The sequence below is a fragment of the Protopterus annectens genome, chromosome 10.part0 (assembly GCF_019279795.1).
Source record: "Protopterus annectens isolate FY-2018-M chromosome 10.part0, PAN1.0, whole genome shotgun sequence".
In the NCBI taxonomy this organism is placed as follows: Eukaryota; Metazoa; Chordata; order Ceratodontiformes; family Protopteridae; genus Protopterus; species Protopterus annectens.
The window spans coordinates 1,310,820,104-1,310,842,382 of NC_056744.1; the positions used below are offsets into that span (position 1 = coordinate 1,310,820,104).

Genomic DNA, 22,279 nt, shown 5'->3' on the forward strand with positions numbered 1-22,279 from the left:
GAGGTCTTGACTGTTTGCTTTGAGATCTAAGAAGTAAAGGCCAAAGAAGATATGTTCCAGCCTGGCTTGACACTGCTGGTCACTTTTGTACATTCTTCTGAGTCTTCTGCACCTTGCAATGTGTCTTTCTGTCATCCATCTTAAAACATACTGGTCAGCTGTTAACACATTTTTTTTTTGTTTGATGCCAACAAGGGGAATGGTGTTGAAGGCCTTAGCCAAATCAGGATATACCACGTATACTGCACAGGCAGCACCTACAGACTAAGTAACATTTTCAAAGTAGTTAAACAGAGTCAGTAGATAGGACCTACCCTTAACAAAGACAAACTGTTGTGGGTCAAGTTGAATAACATCACAATTCATCAGTTCAAGTAATACTTTATTTAGTCCCTACTTGTGAACCTCATTGGTATAAAGATACAAATGGAACCTCTACAATCACAGCTTGGGACAGTTGGCGACTTTACAGTTACACAGCAATGCTTACACTGATGCAAGAGATTTAAGTTAAGATAGTATTTCCTATGGAACAGACGAGAGACTATAAATATTTACATGTACATGGTGCCATGACATAAAGTGGTATAGGAAATAGTTCTTAGACAATAACAAAACCAAAAGTAAAATCAATACAGCAGGCTATCACAATAGTTAGTCATGTAGCAACAGCCCTTATAAGTAATATTTTGTTTCTGGTATTTACTATATCACTTAAAACTACTATAACCTTGTAGCCATCACCAATATTCCATCTAATTATTTACTAATACATCCTGTCTACTAAATGAACAATGTATTTTGAGAACTGTATTTTGTAAACAAGCATACCTTTGTCCAAAAACATACTATGTTATATCACATATTAAGAATTTTAAGAAGAGCTTGTCCTACAGGTACTGTTGGTGGAAACCAAATACTTGATTTTTTCACTATACAAATCATCACCATTTTTGAACAGGTTCCAGTTGATTAGAGACTATTTACTAACACTACAATATTGTAACGTTCTTCAAGGAGCTTCATCAGTTCTGCATGTTTGACTAATAAAGTGTCTTCCTGATATCCAACACAAAATGCAGGTGTAATAAAGTATGTTTAGAAGACTGTTATGTAGACATTTTCGAAAACAAATGAGCCACTATGCTTTACCCCTTCATCTCGTGACACTGGTGTTTTATAAAACAGTATCCACAAAAAAACTTTCAGACTCTTTCATAACAAATACTTTCTTCCAGTTCAATTTGAGTGGAACTTCTAAAACTTAACAAAATAACCATTAATAAAGAGCTAATTTAAAAGTTCTATCACCTTGAACATTTTCACCTGGGAGTATGTGAAAGACAAATTACAGAGTGACTGTTAATCAGGAAAAGATGAATCTTTTAAAATGATGACTACATATGACCAGCAAACTTGCAGTTATCGTGACTCAAAAGTACACTGTAAAAGTACCATATTTATGATGAGTAATATTTTCTTTAGCTCGGGTTTCACAGCCATATGACAAAGCACCAACATTCTTGCATATAATTCTTAATTCCTTACATATGAGCACAGCTGTGTGTGTGTGTGTGTGTGTGTGTGTGTGTGTGTGTGTGTGTGTGTGTGTGTGTGTGTGTGAGAGAGAGAGAGCAAGCACGCACATCTGTATTTCCATGACTTTTAAGTATAATTGCATACCATGCATATTTGTATTCTTATTTAATATTATTCAGATTGCTTTTGGTTGTAGCATTTGTTACATATTTAAAAGTATATATTTGCCTTTTAAAGGAAAAATCAGAACAATCAAGGCATATAATAAATGAGTGGATATCTAACAAGACTGAAAATCGAATAACAGACATGATCCCTGAGGGAGTCATTACCACTGATACTGTTTTAGTCATGGTAAATGCCATGTACTTTAAGGTAAGCCTAGATATCTGATTGTATTTAAAGGTCAATCTGTTTATTTATTAATTAATGAGAAAAATCAAAAGACTCTGAACAATGTCAGTGAACCATGGTGAATATAAAATTTGATTAAATCTCAGACTAACAATAAATCATGATGATTATTAGCAGGATGAATAATATATTTACATTATTTGTTTTACCTATGTTTTATCAGGTTGCTCAGCTATAAGTAGCAAATATGCAGTTATGTTATAGTCATTGAAACTGTAGAAAAGAAACTTTCAGTTGTAATGCATATTCTATATCACAGATACAGAAACTTTAGAAAAAGACTTGCTGTTGTAAATATGTAGTCAAGCATTCCCACACAGATTAGTAAAGTAAAATTTTACAAGATATGCAATGTCTTATACGATCCTTCATAGATATATTCTGAAATGCAGGTACTAATGAATATCTGGTTGATGTATAATGGCTGAGATCTTGAATACACAATTTATGTGCCACCCAGGTTATGTAATCTGTGCCAGTGAAGGAGCTTGGAATACCCAGAAAAACTGACTTGCGGTAGATTCCCTCAACTTTCTGTTACATATTAAATGACTACGGGCAGGCAAGTTCCTCAGTGCTTATGGCCATTTGTGAACCATGGGCATTTTCCACTACAGTAAATGCATGTGCAAATGGGGGAGGCAGCTGAGAGTGAATGAAAGAGTGACAGTGCTCGGGAACTTCAAGGGAGAGAAAAGCTAGAGTGGACCTTTCACCATAAAAAATACACTGCAGCCAAAAGGTGCACAGAGGTCTGTGGACATAAGAGTGAAGTAGGTTAAAGCCAGGAATGAGATTCTAGTCCAGGTGAAATCTCCAGGAAGCTAATGAAAATTAGACATTTGGCAAAAGAAATTAGAGCACCTAAGAGTTTGAGAGAAATTGATGAAAGTTACCTGTGCTATTTGACATAAAAATTGTGAAATGAAAATGTAATAATTTTGTTTACAGTGAAAACTGAAAACCATGACAGTGCTGCATGAAGGTGGCTGTCTGCTGAATGCAGCCTTGTTTGCATTGTCTTACTTTCCCAGCTAAGTTGTTCACTGTTATAAATTTTCATTTAAAAGAAGCAGAAACATACTGTTTAGACAGTTTTAATATCATTTGCATTACAAGATATTTATTACATTAGAGGCATTCAGTGAACCAAAAAACAGTAGGCCAGATTCATGAGCATTAAATCTTCAAGCTGCTGCAGTATGTACATGTCATGCCACAACACACATAATACCACTCTGTTTTGTACAGCTCAGTACACCATGTAAAGCAGCAAAACAATGGTAAATGGCAGGGTTTGCTAATAAAAGCATAATTAGCTGCTAGTAATATTTTTTCAGTAATACTTTTGATAATAATACTAGTAGAATTAATGTTTTAAATCTTACCAATGAACAGTTTAATGATGCACAATTGGGTATTTGAAGTAAGGGCTTTACTTTTATTCTTGCCAGTAGAAACAATATTGGTAAGACCATGAAAGAACTTAAGCTGTATGCATATAAACTGAATTTAGCTTTTTTATTTCATGATTCTAAGCTAATAAACAGGGGTTATATAAACCATTTAAATATAATCCATCCCTCATACCTACCCTTCAAGCCTTTTTAGACAGCTGTGAGGATGAATTATTCCACAGCTTGTACAATAAGGTAATTTTGCATTTTATAATATGGGTTTTGAAGAATGAAAGGTACTATTAGAATAAAGAAATATGTCTCACCTCATATTTATGAAGGCTGATAAAGGTGGGGTGTAATGCAAATGATATTAAAACAAGACTATAGCAATAATATTGAAATGATGCTGAACAACATAAATGAATATAAAGAAGTTAGGTTAAATGGCATTCTTAAATCTTAGAATAATATGCATCAAGTTGTATTGGAGATAGTGGCACAACATTACATTGATATTAATACAATTGATTATATTTTTAACAATAACTGAAGACAGCTGTACTACTTGGTATACAAAAAAAATATAAACATTGGACACAACCTCCATTCAGGCCAAGTTTTCAGCTGGTGTGTCCATTACAGAACATTTTTCTATTTACTTAGATTTTTTTATATAATCTTATAGTACTTTTTTTTCTAAGATTCCTGGGACATTTTAGACAATCTTAACTCATTTTTACACTGAAATGGATAGAGGAGCAAGAAATCAATGCAGGGGGTATGTGACAGGTACTGTCAAACACCCCTGCATTGTAAAAGTTACATATGGCCATAGCCCTTAACTGTATTGGTTTTTGCAGAATGCCCAGATGCCTGTGTCACATTCCTCTCAACCTCCTAAATCAAGAAAGCTGTACAAAGCTATAAATAATGGTGGGACAAAGGCACAAAACTAGGGACATTTTGTAAATGTTGCACTTACAAACCCAGAAAGTTGATAGAATAAAAGGTTTGCATTAGTGCAGACTTCCTGAAGGGTATGAAGACTGAACCCAAATGTCTGCCATTGTAAAAGTGGCGTATGGCCATAGCCCTCAACTGTACAGGTTTCCGCAGAATGCCCAGATGCCTGCCTCACATACCTCTCAACCTCCTTGAGCAAGAAAGCTATACAAAGCCATAAATAATGGGGGGACAAAGGCACAAAAATAGGGACACATTTTAAATATTGCACTTACAAACCCGGAAAGTTGATAGAATAAAAGGTTTGCATTAGCATGGATTTCCTGAAGGGTATGAAGTCTGAAACCCAAATGTCTGTCACTACATGCTAACTTAAACCCCCAAGTGATTTGCCAATGATTTGCTGGAAAACCACAATCACACTTCCTAAGTTTGTAAGAGCAATAATTAAAATCTGTCCCTATGTGTCCCTTTACAATTTCCCTTACTGTGACTGACAAGGAGTACAGATACATGTAAATAATGTGGGTTTATTAAATTTCTTTTTTTTACCATCCTAAGGTATGTTTAAGCATACCTGAATGGGTATGCACGTTATGACCCTCTCCTCAGCATTGCTTAAGCATCCCATAGGAGATAAATAAAAATTTTACAGCTAAAATCCCCATGCTGATATAGTGTAGTGGTTAGAGTCCTGGCTTTATATACAGGCATTTATGGTTCGAGTACCAAGACAAGCACTTCATTTTTACATGGGAAAGCAGTGTTAAAATTATTTAAAATTATTATTTTAATTTTAAATTAGGTAGTAATTGATATTTCTCAACCAGGGTAGTGGAGCTGGTCTAAAATGTAAGTGTGAGTGCATATGTTATTTCTTTCGGCTTTTCCCAGTTAGGGGTCACCACAGCGGAACTCTGGTCCACTAATGATTGGCAGTAGATTTTTACATGCCGAGTTGCCGGCCCTGATGCACAACCTTCAATGAAGGTATGCCTATTGACGCATGTCTCCACACAGAAGACGCTCTAGCTGAGAATCAAACACGATGTCTTACTGTGAGGCGACAACATTACCGCAGCACCACCACCGCAGTTCGACGTAAGTGTGAGTGCATATAAAATGTGCTGAAATCACCCATGCATACACAAAAGTCCCATACAGTATATTCGCACCCCATGGTAATGTAATGAAAACACAGAGAGATGTCATGTAAAGAAAATCATATACCCTTACTAATATGTCAGTAATGATTAATTAAGTCATTATCCTGATATTTTTTAAAATGAAAAGTGAACAATAGTTAACAGTGCTCAGCTATGCTTAAGAATTGCTTAAATGTGAATGATAATCAGCAGTCAGCTCAGCTAAATGGATTTGTGAACTGTTAAGCAATGCTCAACAATTGCCCCATTAAGCACTGTTCAACCCAGCTAAGTGGATTTGCGCACTGCTTAGCTGAGCTTAGCATTTTCAAAATGGTCCAATAATGGCAAAGGGTGGGAATATAGCATTATTTAAATGGTGCAGGTGAGAATACAGCAAGAATCTTTGTAGCTTTCTCTGAGTAAGAACTCTGTCAGGAGTCCAGAGTCATGGCTGGGCTCCTTGTAGCAAACCATGATGACAGATTGCTGCAGGGCCAGTACCAGGGCTTACAGTATAAAGCAGAGGACTGAGCCCAACTAGCACATGATCTCACCAGTGCCACTGGCATCCCCCTAACTGGTGAGCAGGTACGGCATCACTATGCTGACCTAAAGTGGAGGAAGGAGGCACTCTTGGCCCAATGGAGCCAAGATGCTTGGGACAACCATACTCCAGCAGTTTGTAAGTATCCCAGATATAGCTGTACCAGATTCTAGTCTGAGTATGTGATAGACAGGTATGCATAATATTTGTTTTCTCCCCCTATAGCTGCAGCAGAGAGGGCTAGCAATGCTGAGGCCCATGCGGACAGACTGACAAGGCTGCAACAACAGGCTGGTAAGTACAGATCTACCTTTCAGCATATAGTGAAATAAATAAGAAGGAGTAAATTGCATACTATGTTCTGTGTGTAACTATAAAAGAATAGTTTGCCAGACTAATAGTCATTAACAGCATATGCAGTGGTAGAGCACTGTGACATATAACTACAGTAAAAACCTAAACCACCAATGGTTGTGTTATTCTGGTATGTTGTTGTAGAAATAGAATATGTACAGGTTCTGCACAGAAAATATGGCTTTGACAGCATGAATTAACAAAGGTTGTTCTGAGAATCAGCTAGTATGCAAAACAGTATCTTCTGTAGCTGTAAATCAAGGTATACATGAAATATGACATATGTTATGCACTAAGATCCGAACCCTGAATACTAATGTCAAACATTTTATACTGTGTCCCCTGCTGCAGTGCCTTGTGTTAACCTTTGTTTTCCAGATCATATAATTTCAAAGGACTACTACACAGTACAGTAACTATCTTTTATGCATGAATCTCAGGATAACAAGGTCAGACTGTCTAACCCACAGAGTATTAGGTAGAAAACAATCAAACAAGAGACAGCAGTTCCCCAGTAGCCCAGTGTGATATGAAACAGCCTTGTAGTTCATTTTAGCACACCAAAATATGGTTTGAATCCCGGGAGTAGTACTGAGATATTTGCATATATGCACTCAAGAAATCTGGAATATTCATAGAAACAGTCAGATAGTGGTAACCAATATTTTCTTCACAGGTCTTACAGGTAAGGAAATGTTTGTAGTAGCTGTTTGAAGGGTATAACAGTACACCGTGTACAACTGTCCCACTGTCCAACCCCATGCCTGCAAATGACACCAGAATAGGTATATACACCATGGCCTATTCCAGATAAATGTCTCTCCAGTGTTACACTGTCATGGCTAGTGGTCACTGCTGCCAATCACATTGGACACAGATAGGAATCCAGGTGAACTATGCTAGTAGCAGACTCACACAACATCATTGCAGGGTACCCCTTCTTTGTTAAGTATGTAACCTTGACATGTAAAAGCCCCCTCCAGTAAAGAAGCCACAGTTCACCCAGTCTGCCCCATAGCATTACAGGTTGACAGTCTAACAGATATGTTTGTGCCACAGAAGCTATGAGCCATAGGTAGATGTAAAGAGAGGGCATACCTGTAGTGTACTGAGCAGTACTTTTATGAAAAATAGAAGCTGATACAGTTGTTAATGGACTTTATGTTCTCTCCCCCCACCCATCAGTTGCAGCAATAATTATTATTCATATACTATGGGTCTGTTGTTTTCAAAACCTATTGGTGGGACATGTGCTCCATTATTGTTCATATATTTCATAGGTTGCATATTAACAAACCTTGTTCAAATACCATTATCAATGTAACTTGCATGCTGTTAAAATGATTACTGTTGTTTCATTTATACTTGAGGTCTGTTTGCTATGCAACTGTTTCAAATCTGTTGGTTTGGGTTAATGGGAACACCCAGGCATGCTGTTATAACTAAGTATTGTTCACGACTAACCAATATATCTGGGGAAACCACAACACCATAGCATGCTTGGGAAGGTAAATCCTGGTGGATCCACCTGTCCTACCCCATCTGGCAGTGGCACCAGGTACCAGCATGTCTGGGACCCAACCTTGAACATCCTCCTCTGCTGGTCCTGCACTACCTTCAGATGGAACTGCCTCAGGGGACGGGGCCTGTCCCCCCTGGGCACAGGCACAGGCACTGAGAGGAGCCTGTCACCCACAGAATGTTCCAGGTTATGGTGAGCAGAGTCATTCACTCCATGTTCGGTGGGCAGCTGCGCCAGATGGAGGGCCACCTAGCACCTCGGGAGACAGGGTGCTCCTCTTGTCCAGCCACGAGCACAGCCACCTTTGGGGCTGTGAAGGTGCAGTGGTGACTGCCCATGTGCAGTGACCTCAGCCCCACTGTATCTATTTGGGGGCTCATGGGCCACTGATTACCAAACACCCTCCCCATCCAAGGTGTTTACCCCCTCATGTGTCATATACCGCCCCTGCCTGCTTTCTTGTGTGTCTTGTCTGTCTGGAACTGGTACCTATCATGCCAAGTCTTCCTCCCCAAACATACCTACAGCCCTGCTCCAACATCCCACTCTCACCTAAAAAAACAGGGCATCTATCCCACAAAAAAAGTATTGCCCCATACATAGCTCTACATTTCACCCCCATGTACAGTGAAATTGCTACATATACCCACAAATTATTCTACAAATGTCTGTTGCCAACACCCCTTCCTGTGGGGTGTGAGGCCATAAATTCCATATTCTACACATTATTCACAGCTGTTTCTGCAGAAGAAATGTAGAGCTATGTTCCTTTCCTACACCCATCCTGCACATCCCTAGCTGGTTTTCCTAATGTTTTACTCCCTGCTTGTCCCCATTTCACTACTTTACTATCACCCTTTTTTCATTTCTTTAATTAAAATTAGCGTGGGTGTAAGCGGGAGTAAGCAGTGCTAAGTGAAGCTAAGAGGACTTAACCGTCTGTTAGCATCACTTAGCTCTGCACAAAACCATACAAACCTGCTTAAAAGTGCCTTAATCACTCTGTCTTCATCAGCCTTTGTTCTGGTCAGCAACAAAATAATCAGCCCTACCAAGTTTTGAACCCTGGATGTTAGCGCTACAATCACAGAAACGTACCACTACACCATCTGAGCTGTGAAAACTTTTAATGCTTTTACAAACATATCATGCATTTTGGTCATTGAACATTAATGCAAAACATCTTCACTTCCCAGTCATGAACCCAGGACCCTGTGCTCTACAATCACAGAAACATGCCTCTACACCATCTGAGCTATAGGAATTTGTAATGTTTTTACAAACATATCATACACTACAGTCATTTAACATAAGGGAAAAATATATGTCCGAGGTACTCTTATATACATATATATGTGTATCTATCTATCTATCTATATATATATATATATATATATATATATATATATATATATATATATATAAAACATGCAAATAAGGAATGCCACCATCCAAAGGTTTCCACGAGAAGACAGACATCCAATGAGAGATAAAACAGGTAGAAACCACCACAATGTAGAAGCAAACTGTTTATTACAAGAATAAAAATAACAAGCGCTTTCACGTGCATCCAAAAGCACGCTTCATCAGGTTTAACTAAAACATTTCACTGAAGCACTTTTATACATATCTTCAAATGCTATCAATTAACATAATTAACAATCAAGATCAGTATAATCGAACAAAAGAGACAACAATTGAAAAAGTTTCATTAACTCCTGTGAGGCAAGGTAAAAATTCAATATACCAAGACTAAAACAGCACAATACAACCTAAACTCTAATATAAAAAGAAAAATAAAAAAGATAAAAATATATTGATAAAACAATCAAGTCATGCTTATAATGTATAAAAAGGCTAGCAATAAATACATGATAAAGAAAGCAGAATGAAATAACAACACTATAATCTAATGAGATTAAAAACGTAAATCTATTAAAAACCCCTTGCCTCAAATTAATAGTGAGTTCTATGATTATCTTTTGATTGAGTTTCCTAAGATACCATTAATCAAGGGACTCCCTGAAATACACAAGGGCACCATCCCTCCACCTCTACGACTGATAGTGTCAGGAGCTGGATGGGTTACTGAACATATCTCACATTATTTGGAATCAGTTCTAGGGCCTCTAGCCAGGAGTGTTCCTACAATTCTGAAAGACACCTATCAGTTATTGGATGACTTAGATAGTTTAGTGAATAACAATAATTTGTCTTCCTCTGTCATTTTGGTTTCTCTTGATGTCACCATACAGTCTTGAATAATAATGTGTTTATGTACCACAATGATATTTATGCACAAACATGGGGTGCAGCCATGGGCACCCCATGTGCAAATTCCTATGCAAATCTTGTTATGTATCATTGGGAACGTACACATTTGATCAATAGTACCTTTTTTCAGCATGTCTTACTTTATAGACGTTTTGTTGATGATGTTCTGATTGTATGGGAAGGAAGCCAGGACTTGTTACATGATATGATTAGTTATTTAGAATCTACTACTGATTTTTTAAGGTTCACTATAGAAGTGTCTCAACATCAGCTACACTTTCTTGACATAACTATTTCTAAAGACTCAGGAGGTTCCCTTTCTACTAGCTTGTATGGGAAACCTTGTTGGAGGAATGCCATACTACATTTTAATAGCATGCATCCACGTTCGGTGTTTCCGAACATTGTAAAGGGCCAGTTGAAAAGAATTAGTAGATTATGTAGACATTCCCATGACAGAAAATTACAGTTAAATCACATGGGAGAATTGTTTCATGACAGAGGTTATACAACCTCCTTACTGCACAGCCTGGGCTGCCCAGTTTCGGCTAGTATCGCCAACCATGTGGAACGCCTTGACCCTCCAGAACAACTTGATAATAGATTCAATTTTGTTACTCAATGTAGATCTAACAAGGTATTTTTTACTACGAGATATACTAGTGATATTAAATTTATTACTGACATCATAAGAAAGAATTGGGGCATATTACTTACAGATAATAAGTGCTCTCAACTACTGGGAATGACACCTTGCTTCAGATACAGGAATAGTAAAAATCTGAAGAGATTTGATAAGACTAACTCTTTTATCAACAGTATAGACAGGCACATATTAAAATATGGCACCTTTCCATGCAATAAATGTAACATGTGCAAATACATAAATGGTGAAGGTTGTTTTAATCACCCCAATTTTAGCTATATTTTTAAACTGCACTTCTGTGCTACATGTGACAGTATTAATCTTATATATTTGGCCACTTGCACCACATGTACAGCATTTTATATAGGTATGATGTCTCGTAGGTTGAGAGACAGAATGTATAATCATATATATGACATCAGGAAGATGAACCCATGCAATGCTTTGGCTAAGCATGTAGCCATATATTCTGATCACAGCATTACTTTTAGGGTTCTACAAACTATAGGTACAAATAATAGAGGAAGTGATGTAATGAATTACTTAGAGACAATTGAATTGAGATGGATTTTGAGGTTGAAAGCCCACCTCGAGCCAGGCCTGAATCAATCTGTTAGTATCAAACCTGTTTTAATGGCACGTAAATATTGATTAGTACAGCCCTATGGTTTTTAATAGATTTACGTTTTTAATCTCATTAGATTATAGTGTTGTTATTTCATTCTGCTTTCTTTATCATGTATTTATTGCTAGCCTTTTTATACAGTATAAGCATGACTTGATTGTTTTATCAATATATTTTTATCTTTTTTATTTTTCTTTTTATATTAGAGTTTAGGTTGTATTGTGCTGTTTTAGTCTTGGTATATTGAATTTTTACCTTGCCTCACAGGGGTTAATGAAACATTTTCAATTATTGTCTCTTTTGTTCAATTATACTGATCTTGATTGTCAATTATGTTAATTGATAGCATTTGAAGATATGTATAAAAGTGCTTCAGTGAAATGTTTTAGTTAAACCTGATGAAGTGTGATTTTGGATGCACGTGAAAGCGCTTGTTATTTTTATTTTTATTCTTGTAATAAACAGTTTGCTTCTTACTGCAAGACATCTGCAAAAAGCCTGACAAAGTGGGGGAATAAAGGGAAAACAATAGTGACATCATTGAATAATGGCTGTTATACGTGTAGAAGTCTGCTAGAGTAGCATGGTTTGATTGAACATATAATTCCTGATATATTACAAGTCTGAAACACAAATGAATGTCATTATTTACTGATGTCAATGCTCACATCATCCCAGTGATTTTTCAGAAACCTACAACTGTTATGGGGAACAGACCAAACATTAGAGCCACGCATCTGGGCAGTGTCTAGACATCTGGGGAGCTCTAACTGCAGTCATGTAACAGAAGAGAAACAACAGTGAGAGCTGCCAATCATTTCACCCAGCACCTTCTGAACCACAGTAAGGCCAACATGACACTACACCAAATCAGCTCTGGGGAATTACCAATGTATTTCTAAATATATCATGCACTACAGGGATGGAACTGTAGGAAAAAGTAGATATTGGTACGAAAATGTCCACCCACAACCATTTGCACTACAGTCATAGCAACATACCAGTACCTCAAATGAACTCAAGAGTAGAATGACTGTTTGAACAAACATATCCTGATTGCCAGTCACACACTACACTGACATATACTGGCCCAACTCATAGTCTACTGGGAATCCTGAGGTGTTGAAGGACATTTATTAGTCTGCCCCTACAAACATATACACCTGATAGAAAGGGATCTATGACACTCACATAGCATGCACAGTCAGATAGAAAAGGGCCTATGACACTCACATCTGCTACTCTCCCTACTCAGCCCAACAAACATTTACACACAGCATTGCTACACAGTCTTAGCAGTTTGTTAACAATGGCCAGACATACATAACTCTCAACTGTACAGATTTCCACAGAATGTCCAGTGTGTGGGACCATATCTATGGCCACTGCCGCATACTACTTTCAGGAGTCTGCTATGTCACTGGGATGATACCAGGAGTGCAGTCACTAAATAATGATATACCATACCTCTGAACCTCTTACTGTAAGACATCTGGACAAAGCATGACATACTTGGGAGACAGGGGGCCAAAAATAGGGACATATCTCACATAATGGTGTTACAAACTGAAACAGTTGTTGGTGTTACAGGATTTGTTGTAACATAACATCCCTGAAGGATATGATGTCTGAAACACTAATGGATGGCAACATTTACTGACTACAATCCTCACATTATCATATTGATTTCACAAAAACAGAAGTTGTCTGAGGAACAGAACAAACATAACAGGCAAACCTCTGAGTAGTCTGTGGACATCTGGACAGTTGAGAGGTATGTCAGAGTCATATCACTGTCAGACATCAAGTCATGCAGAAAATGCATGTCTAGATGAATCATGTTAATCTAGCAATTGTCTATGGGTATAACAGCACTACTGACTTACAATCTGTACGTAATTCTGGAGCTTTGTCCCCCATGTTGTTGCACTGCCTTTGCATGTCCTATCCCGAGAGGTATTCCTACCTACTGTCTGTGAAGCTGTAGCCCCCACACCTCCATAATGTTCTCCACACAGCAAGGAAAAGGGCAAGACCCACATGAAGGACATAATTATAGCACTGTGTTGCTATGGCATTGGCTACTGGAAAGACAAAACAGCTGCTCTGGATGCAAGTAGTAAGTGGGAGACACTGAGTGGTGCACAGGCCATCACCTGCTCATGAGCATTATCTACAAAAGGCAAGCTGCTGCCTATGCAACACAGTTCTGAACCCATCTACACAAAGACAGACTACAACTACACAAACCTAATCATATGCATTATTCTGAGGAAACTCTTCAGCACTATAACAGGTATGTCAGTCACGTAAGCTTGTAATGGAATGCAGAAGGGGGATGCAATAATGTCAAACAGGACATTAAACACTAGGTGGCAACAACACCTGCTGGCCTCACTTGCTGCTGTTCAGCACCTATGGCCATTCCTGCTTGTCCTGTCTGCATTGACATGGATCACATATCTGGCCCCTGAGTCACCCCAGCAAATGTCAGCTCATTTATGACTACTACTGGAGTGTCTGTTGCCCAATGCTGAGTGTGACATTGCTAAGCCAGCTACCTGGGATGCTGTAAATATTCATATGTCACCTGTGAATGCTACTATGATACATATAGTTTTCTTACAAATGTAAGAGACTTATATAGGGTATGTGCATAGTACACAACAGGTGCAGAAGTGTGTGTTGAACTGTATATGGTATACTGAGCCCATACCTGACAACTATCCATAGTTTTGCAGACTGACCACATGTCTGCCTCATATTTGTAGTCAATGCCTCATACAGTTGTGTATTGTCTGGAACATTACTGGCAACCCATTAAAGACTGAAGTCATAACATAAAAGCATACATTTGATTGTCAGATGTCATATCCTACAGAGTAGACCTGTGAATGTGCAGATGTCTTGCTCTAACAGGAGTTAGGTGTCTTAGCATGAAACCCATGTTAATGCAAGTGTACCTTGTCCTGTAGGATGCCAACATTTATGCAGTCACTGACACCTACTTTGTAGCTGGGGCAACTACACTAACCTTGCCAGGTTACTCATCCCATCATATGCATGGACCCCAAATGGAGGGCTGCAAAGCCTCAGGATGTGGAGTGTTGAACATTATCATACACATACACACCGCCAGGCTGGCCAAACAGTATGACACCCAGGAGACATCCCAAGTGAAGTTAAAAGTTGACAAAACACCTACTCAAAGCATAGCTAGCTTTGTTTATAAGTTCCATGATAATATGTTCCATGGCCTTGCAGATCAGGCTCATCAGACTGATGGGACGGTAGTTCCCAGGATCCAAGGTGGATCCCCCTTGTGGAGTGGGATAACTGTACCTGTGTGCCACTCAGTGGGCATGAAACCTGAGGTGAGGCTATGATTAAACATGACACTTAGGTGAGGTGCCAGTTCATTTGGTAGTTCATGTAGTACACAGCCTGGGATGTCATCTGGTCCCATGGATGCTGTATTCTTAGCTTTGGAGAGTGTGGTTTTTACCTGTGTGGCCATGATTACCAGAAGTTGGCACTCTTTTGGTATTGAGATGGGCCCTTTAGGGGGAGAGAGGAGGGTGAAGTTGGAACTAAATCAATCTGCCAGGATATTGGCAATGTTCTTGGGATCAGTATATTTAATGCCATTCTGTTGTAGCTCAGAGCAGATCTAAACATTGCCATTTAAATTCTTGACATAGCTATAGAATGCCTTATGGTTGTCTTTGGAATCTTTGGCAATTTTATTTTCGTAACTAGCTTTGGAAGATTTTATGAGGGATCTCAGGTTCTTAATGAGGCTGGTAATGGAGTTTTTTGCATCTTGGGATTTTTCTCTTTTCTGCAGCAGTTTCTTCCTTCTGTTGTATAGTTTGTTTATGATAGGGAGACCACCAGATTGGCTTCCTTTTTTTGGAGGAGAGCATCTTGGTTCTATTTGGGATTTCATGATTCATGCACAAGTGGATGTGCTCGTACAATGGTTTAGTGTAGGATTCGGCAGTCAAATGTTCAGTTCCCATCTGCATGGGTGTCATGAAGTTTGTCACTTCTGATTTGAGTAGAATGAAGTTGGTCTTAGAAAAGCTTTTTTACAGATGTTTCCTTACTGGAGGGTGGGGGTGAGTTGTGGATGTTAAAGGTGATGGTCAGACAGTAATGTCATGGGTAAGGGATCAACAGGCCTTAAAATGGTATAACCTACACACACAACAGCCACAGGGGATATGCTTCACACACACTACTATAGTTGTCAGTATTGAGATTAGAACCCCTACCTATCTAAGTATTTCCACTATAGTATTATGCAGTTATTGCACACGCCACAGAGGGTAAAGGGCTGACAAGGTATACAGGTACATCTAAGGTGAATGACATCAGCAGGCCTTGTAAAGTAGGGCAATGAGACATGTACTGGGTGGTACACATCTCAGAATGGTATAACCCACACCCCCAGCAGATATGATTCTCACCCAGACAACACACACACACTGACATGCACGCACGCATGCACGCACACACACACACACACACACACACACACACACACACACACACACACACACACACACACACACACACAGTATCACTTGAGTTTAGAGCCCCTCCCTATCTAGTTGTGTACTACAGTTTTAAGCAGTGATCACATACGCCATGGAGCTTATAGGTTTTAACAGTGTCGCAAGGTATGTCTAAGTTGATCACATTAAGAGCCCTTGCAAAGTATGGCAATGGGAAATGTACTGGGTGGAAAGGGCTTCAAAATACATACCCTACAAACATACACACTTACAAACACCTTCACACACACACATTTGGCACAACTGAGTGTAGTACCCCATCTATCTAATTATCTGCATTATACTGTTAGTTATTACATGCGCCACTGAGCTTATAGGGCTGAGTGCTGTCCAAAGGTACTTCTAAGGGCAATGAAATCAGCAGGACTGCTAAAGTAGGGCACTGGGAAGTGTTGTGGGTGAGAAAGTCCTCAAAATACTTTATCCTACAAACATACATACTTACAAACTCTTGTACATGCATGTATATGCAAACTTGCCAGACCTGAGAATAGAACCCCTGCCTGTGTAGTTAATTGTACTATAGTGTTACGCAGTTATTGCACACATTACAGAGCTTACAGGGCTGACAAGTGCACAAAGGTACTTCTAATGTGAATGACATCAGCAGGACTTCTAATGTTGGGCACTGGGATGTGTAATGGGTGGGAAAGTCTTCAAAATACTTCAGCCTACAAGCATACTCACTTACAAACTCTTGTACATACACTTACACACACACACACACACACACACACGCACACACGCACACACGCACACACACACACGCACACACACACACACACACACACACACACACACACACACACACACACACACACACACACACACACACACACACACACACACACACACACACACACACACACACACACACACATTTGCCAGACCTGTGAATAGAACCCCTGCCTATCTAGTTAATTGTACTACAGTGTTACACTGTTATTGCACACATTACAGAGCTTATATGGTTAACAAGTGCACAAAGCTACTTCTAAGATGAATGACATCAGCAGGACTGCTATGGTTGGGCAAAGGGATGTGTACTGGGTGGATAGTCCTCAAAATACATACACAAAAAATATACACACTTGTACACACACACACACACACACACACACACACACACACACACACACACACACACACACACACACACACACACACACACACACACACACACACACACACACACACACACACACACACACACACACACACACACACACACACACACACACACATATACACAAACTTGCCAGAACTGGGAATAGATCCCCTGCCTATCAAGTAATTTGTATTATACTGTTACATAGTTAATTGCACGTGCCACGCAGCTTATAGGACTGGGACTATGCAAAGGTACTTCTAAGGGAAATGGCATCAGTAGGACTGCTAAAGTGGGGCACTGGGAAGTGTACTGTGTGGGAATGGCCTAAAACTGTTTCACCTACAAACAAACAGATGCACACACACTCGCTTACATTTACAGTACTGAGAATACAACCCCTACCTGTCTAGTTATTTGTACTGTAGTGTTACCAGTTATCACATGCTACAGAGCTTATAGGGCTGGCAGTTGTCCAATGGTACCTCTAATGTGAATGACAGCAGCCCATCTTGTGAAGTAGGGCAATGGGAAGCGTACTGAGTGGGAACAGCCTCCTAATACTTAGACTTACATGCACACCCACAGACACACACAGGCAGGTGATGTGATATTATAACCCCATTTCAGTTTTATTACACAATGGAGCTCGCCTTCATGCTGGCATGTGTGGCTGGCTACAACCAGTATGCCACTGCCCACAGCAGGACATCACTTTATGCCATTCAGAGTATCCATGTGTGTTAATCACTCTGTGTGTGGCCCCCTGTGTCTCTATCTCTCTATCTCTCTATCACTGTCTGTCTCTCTCTTCCCCACATTTATCTGGGTGTGTGCTTGACACATTGTTATCTGTTGCCCATATATATATCTGTGCATCACACACAACAAATGCAGATATATCACATATGGGCCACCTACACCCTGAGGGTAATCCAGTCTGATGGGTGTGTGTAGGGACAGTTAAGATGTACATAGCTGTCTGTATGCAAAGACATATATGCACAATACAGTTATATAGACCAATGTGGGTTCCAACATGTCAAGTGTAGGAGCATGCCCACTGTGACTTTCTGCGGTGAGAGTGGGACTCCATTCCAGAGATAGGTGTACTCTTGTGTGGCGTTTTGTGTGCTGCAGCCATACCTCTCAAAAGTAAACAGGACTTTCCTAGAGGTACTGGGTTTGTTTTTGCAGACATTTGCTGACATACCTGAAGTCTGACACTGCAATGTATTGTGTAATTACCTAGTGACAGACATTCTCAGACCATCACAGTGCTTTACTAGAGGGATACAAGATGTATGATGCACTGACCAATATTATGAGCTCACCTATATACATTCCTGCCCAAAAAGGCCAGTTGAGAGGTGTGGCTATAGCCGGTTGACTGATGAAGCTGTGTAAACAGTCCAGCAACTTGGCCATATACTGGCTGGGGATCTCCTGCTTGTGTGGTATTCTTTTTACCTGAAAAGTCATTTCCTAGTGTGGCCATACCTCTCAACTGTACATATTTTGGCAGAAAGTCCAGGTGTTTGCCTAGACGTTTCATCCAGTCTACATAAACTTGTGTTTTTATGGCAAGTTAGTCGCATATAATTGAAGACTGATGTTAAAAAATAATGACAGACATTAATGTTTCAGACTTCATAAACTTCACACAATTCCTGCTAATGTAAAACCCCTTATCCTACTAACTGGGTCTATATTATAATCTCGACTGTTTAATGGATCGAATGCATAAAGATCAAACTTTATGCATCTAATCATTAAACATTGGAAATATAATAAAAAAAAATTAAAACAAAAAAAAACTAATGGGTGTAGGCAGGGGGGCAAGCCCCCTGCACCCCCACACCCCCACTACTTAAATATACCAACTCCAAGATCGCGCTACAGTGCAGGAATGGGAAATCTTCCCTTTCTGCACCATACTACATTAAAGTGCGATCTCGGAGTTGGTATATTTAAGTAGTGGGGGTGTGGGGGGTGCAGCCCCCCTGCTTAAACCCGTTAAGGTAAGCATTTAAAGTTTAAATTTTTTTTTAATTATTGAAGTTACAGAACTTTGATAATATGGTGTTGACCATATTGTATTCAATGTTCTGTAACTTCGAGATTATAATATAGACCCCTACTAGCTTTCTCAGTATGTAAAATAATATTTACAACACGTGCCTATTATTGTGCCTTTGTCCCACTTTTATTAATGACCTTGTCCAGATGTCTTGCTGTCAGAGGTTGCAAGGTATGGTTGTGGGTGCATTCTACTGTGCATAAATGTCCATTATATGTGTAGCATATTCCACATAGCACTGTGACTTCCAGGTTTGTCAGTGGCAGAGCAGTACAGAGTAATGTGGTGAACCACTGACAAACAGTTGTGTATAGGTTGATAGGTTGCTATGATGTTAGTAGGGTAGTGCCCATGAAGCCCTTTATAATCCACGCAGATGAGAATGTAGCCCATGTTACAACACGTCAGCACACAGAGGCCCTGTCCAGCGGGGACACAGGTGGGATCACAGGACTGTGTTTTGTGTTTCCCATGCAGTTATACAGGGAGCACATCACTATGATTTTTGAGGCACTTGGCTTGATGTTGACAGGGAGTGTATTCCACAGATGAGGTAGTATGTGGACACATATCTGTCACACCAACAAGCAGTACTGATATCATAGCCCATGTTGATGCTGTGCTTACAGGTTGATGGAGTGGGCCTTGAGTTCCAGATGTGCAACAGTTCCATCAAGGCAGGGTCTGGATTGCTTTGTATGCCAGACAGGGGTCATCTCAATAGAGTCTGTATGGAATGGGGTAGAGGGACAGTGCTGTTAGCTTATCTGTGTAGGGTATGTGTTTGAGGTTTGGGGAAAGGCCTTAGTGTTTGCAAGACCCCTGCTGTGTGGAGTCTACATGGTCTGTGGTGTGTAGGTTTGTGGAGTTCTCATGTGATTTTTGCCTATGAGGTGTCCATTGTTTGGGTTTTGTTTTGTTATGGACCTCCACTTACATGGATGTGTGTTGTGTATTTGCAGGTGATGTTTACTGGCTCCATACACTGCATGGCACCTATGTTACTGCACAATCTATTTCAGTGTGCACATTCTCCATTTGTCTGGCCAGTGGTTTCCCTTCCCGTATGTGTGTCTCTATGTCTTTTTGTAGTCCAGTCACAGGCTTTGGCCACAGTGGCTGCTGTTATGTATTTGTAATTCTGATGTGGGCGGGGTAGATGCTGTTATATTGCACACAGGGTTGTGGACTTCACACCTCTGAATGTACCTATTTAGCAGGTTGTCCATCATTGCACCACTCCATTTGCTGTGGTCCTTAGACAGTTTGTGTTGCTATATGTTATTATGAGGCTACATGTGGACCTAGCTATCATACCATCACAGACTGTATCATACCGTCACAGACTGACATCTGCACAGGCCCAGATATGACAGTCAGGCAAAGACCCACACATGGAGATACTGTTCTGCCAAACATAGACAGTTGGGAGACCGGTTTGGTAATTGCTTGTTTGCTCTTATGGGTTTGACGTCTGCTACCCCACTATCTGCCATTGCTGTTTTGGCATGTCCCTTTCTTGTTTTGAAAATAGTTGGCAGGCAAATGCAATGTTAGGACAAGCAGAACAGATATACAAGGCATACTTGTGCTCCTTCTGTGTCAACCTGTGTCATTCCTGGGTTATGGCTTTTGGCCAGTGACATGTTGTCAGTCCTAACACAGAAAGGTGGCAGCCTTTTATACACTGGCAGTAGACTAATCTTCAGGTACCTGCTGACCTACTAGGCACCATACCTCTCAACTTCAGGAGCCAAACATCTGGACAAAGCCATAAGTGATTGGGGGACGGAGGCCTAAATATACGGACCATTTTTAAGTATTGGCCTTACAAACCTTAAAAGGTTATTCAATAATAGGTTTTGCATTAGCATGCTTGTTTCTATAGGGTATGAAGTCTGACACTACAATCTGTCATTATTTTTTTACCTTAGTCTTGCGTGATTTGCCAATGAATTGCCAGACAACCACTACTTCATGTTATACAGACCACAATTATGATGCAAACCACTGGACATTCTACAATAGGTCTGTACAGTTGCAAGGTATGGTAGGCACTGTGTAGGCTACTTCAAGCTGTATACTGCCCATATGTGGGGCCCCCTGTTCATGAGCTGTGCAGCTTTCCTGCATTAACATATACTGATATCTCAACATCTCCTACCATAGATGTAGCTGACATGCGGAATACTTGGCACTGCAGTTCTTGGAACATGACCCTGTCAAAGACAGCACTGTACCTAGGCCACTATGACATAACAGCCAGGAGTAAATGCTGGCCACATCCTGACAGTATTAACCACACATATACATAGCTCATTGACCCCTGCATATTTTGGACATGCAACAAGTTATCATGTTGACTGGGACAGACCTGTCAATGTGTGCTCTGCTTTTATTTCCCTGCAAACATACACGTTACTGCATTTCTATGGGAATATGGGTGTGGGGGGCACACCTGTCACCTGTACACATTTGCACAGACTGTGCTGCTATTTGCTTTACATTTTGGTTCTATTTAGCATAGTATTATTCCCTGTCTTGGAGACTAGAGGCATATCCCTAAAGACCAAAGGTCAGATTGTAATGGCATACATTTGACTTTCAGACTTCTTACCCTTCAGAGCCTTAATGCAACTGCAAGACTTGCTGTGCTATCACTGTGTAAGTCTGTAGAGGGTGGTATTTCATCATTGTCACCATTTGTGGGCTTTTGCCAGACATTTCTGTTAGATTTTATTAATATTAGTCTGAAATTAATTATGTTGTAAATATGCTGAAAGAAAAGGCTTGCTTAAATGCAGAAACAAAGTTTAGTAATATGTGATCAGCAGTCATACTAAATGACCATGGCTTGGAAAAGGAATCTGCTGAATGGACATTCTTCCCTTACAGACTCAAAACAGGATGTATGCAAGAGCAAAAATACAAAATCTGCTTTTAAAGAATGGACATTTTTCCCTTACAGACTCAAACAGGATGTATGCAAGAACAAAAATGCAAAATCTGCTTTTAAAGAACACTGACATGTTATTCTGCATATAAAAATGGACACAATATGTTTCCTAAAACAACAGGATAT

General features: G+C 39.7%; 1 protein-coding gene across 1 annotated transcript in view; it reads left to right on the forward strand.

The window, feature by feature from the left end:
* The window catches only part of SERPINC1 (serpin family C member 1), a 1,665,396-nt gene that overhangs the window by 802,474 nt on the left and 840,643 nt on the right, over positions 1 to 22,279 (forward strand). The window contains exon 4 of the mRNA XM_044085991.1: positions 1,777 to 1,914. Coding sequence (XP_043941926.1) covers positions 1,777 to 1,914 — 138 coding nt within the window. The remainder of the gene's footprint in view (positions 1 to 1,776; positions 1,915 to 22,279) is intronic.